Consider the following 1,603-nt stretch of genomic DNA (forward strand, 5'->3'; position numbering starts at 1 on the left):
ACAAATGACAAAATGTTTACTGATGATGAAGATATAAAAAAGGGCTGATACAATAATACAATAATGATTATGGATAAGTTTTCAATGTAAGTTAATATATAATTTAAATACAGATGAATGTAACTTGAATAGTTTGATTTCTACCAATAACTGAGTTGAGAAATTTAATGGACCTGAATTAACATATTTATGAAGTCAATAATTCAATAGGTAAGCAATTGTCTGTGAATTCACTTTCACTGATTCTTAAAATTATTGTTCCTGAAAAAATTAATGACAAAAAAAGGTAGAAATATTACACAGTATTGATGATTAGAATCAACCATAGATCATCAATAAATTCAGAATAAATCTCAACAAATCATAACAATACTTTGTATGACGTGAGAGTACACCAGAAGCAACTTGGCTAATGTGTAGAACAGAGCAAAGACAGCTATACTGTCTTATTTAAAATGATTGATAATTGAAGTGAAAACGTTGAAAGTTCCTAGAATTATACATATACAGAATCACTAAATGTGACTTCAAATACTTGAAGTGGCAAAATTGTTGCACAACAGACTTCTAATGTTGTGGTAAAAGGAGAAAGAGACTCATAAAAAAAGGGTAAGTAGAAGTTTCAATGTAGCAAAAAAGTAGTAATTTAAAACAGAATTAAAATATGAATATTAGAAATACCTCTGTGTGAAACTGAGCGCCGAGATAGATACTTGTAAAGCTATGTTGGAGGCAAGCGCACAGGACATGATCATGCAAAAGGAGCAGATTTCATCTTTAAAGAGCGAGAATGCGACGTTGAGGGCCAGACTTAGAGAGACGGAACTGCAGCAGGATGAACTGGATCAGTACGGACGACGAAATACGGTTGAAGTGCATGGTATACCAGAAATTAAAAACGAAAACATTCCGGATCATATTATTAATATTGGAAAGGTGCTAAACGTGAATTTAGACTATTCTTCAATAGATGCGTGTCACCGGCTACCAAAAAGAAGAAATCAACCAATAACAGCAGCAGCGGCGATAGTGGTTCGTTTTGTGCGACGCGCGGATGCTGATGCGTTGCTGAGTGGCCGCCGAGCCATAAATTTAACTACGAGTCACATCAACATCCAGGGAAACAATACAATATACCTAAATCAATCCCTCACCAAAAAAAGAAGAAAGTTGTTTGCTCAGGCGAGGCAAATACTTGGAGATAAGGGAGTACGACGCCTGTGGATTGACTGTGTCGGGAGAGTGAAGGTGAGAGGTGAGGACGGAGAGACGGTTTATCTTCTGAAAGATGAGGAGGACTTGAAACACATTAGGACACGGAAAGATTGAAAGGACTTAAGATCTTCATCTAACATCTAAAATATTAAAGAAACTGTGAGTAGAGAAAATATTCGGATATTCAATCACATATTATTACTGCATTTAATTTAATTGTTTTGATTTTTCCTTGCAATATCTTGGACATGATGAATGAGGTGTGAGCGATATGAAACATAAGACAGGGTCGCCGATTACTCTTTATTGAGTCGAACGGTATTTACAGAAAATAACATTGATATTTTTAATTTATTTAAATTTATTTTCAATTTAAAATTCATGGCAT

At 34.4% G+C, this 1,603-nt stretch overlaps 1 protein-coding gene across 1 annotated transcript; it reads left to right on the forward strand.

The window, feature by feature from the left end:
- The first annotated feature begins 723 nt into the window (after nt 1-723).
- LOC120354606 lies at nt 724-1,329 on the forward strand. Its single transcript, XM_039441965.1, has one exon. The coding sequence runs from the start codon at nt 724-726 to the stop codon at nt 1,327-1,329; it is 606 nt and encodes a 201-aa protein (XP_039297899.1).
- Nucleotides 1,330-1,603: the final 274 nt, after the last annotated feature.

The sequence above is a fragment of the Nilaparvata lugens genome, chromosome X (assembly GCF_014356525.2).
Source record: "Nilaparvata lugens isolate BPH chromosome X, ASM1435652v1, whole genome shotgun sequence".
In the NCBI taxonomy this organism is placed as follows: Eukaryota; Metazoa; Arthropoda; class Insecta; order Hemiptera; family Delphacidae; genus Nilaparvata; species Nilaparvata lugens.

Bases quoted from the DNA above. Each gene is read 5' to 3' on its own strand.
- LOC120354606 (XM_039441965.1), top strand. From the start codon at position 724: ATGTTGGAGGCAAGCGCACAGGACATGATCATGCAAAAGGAGCAGATT.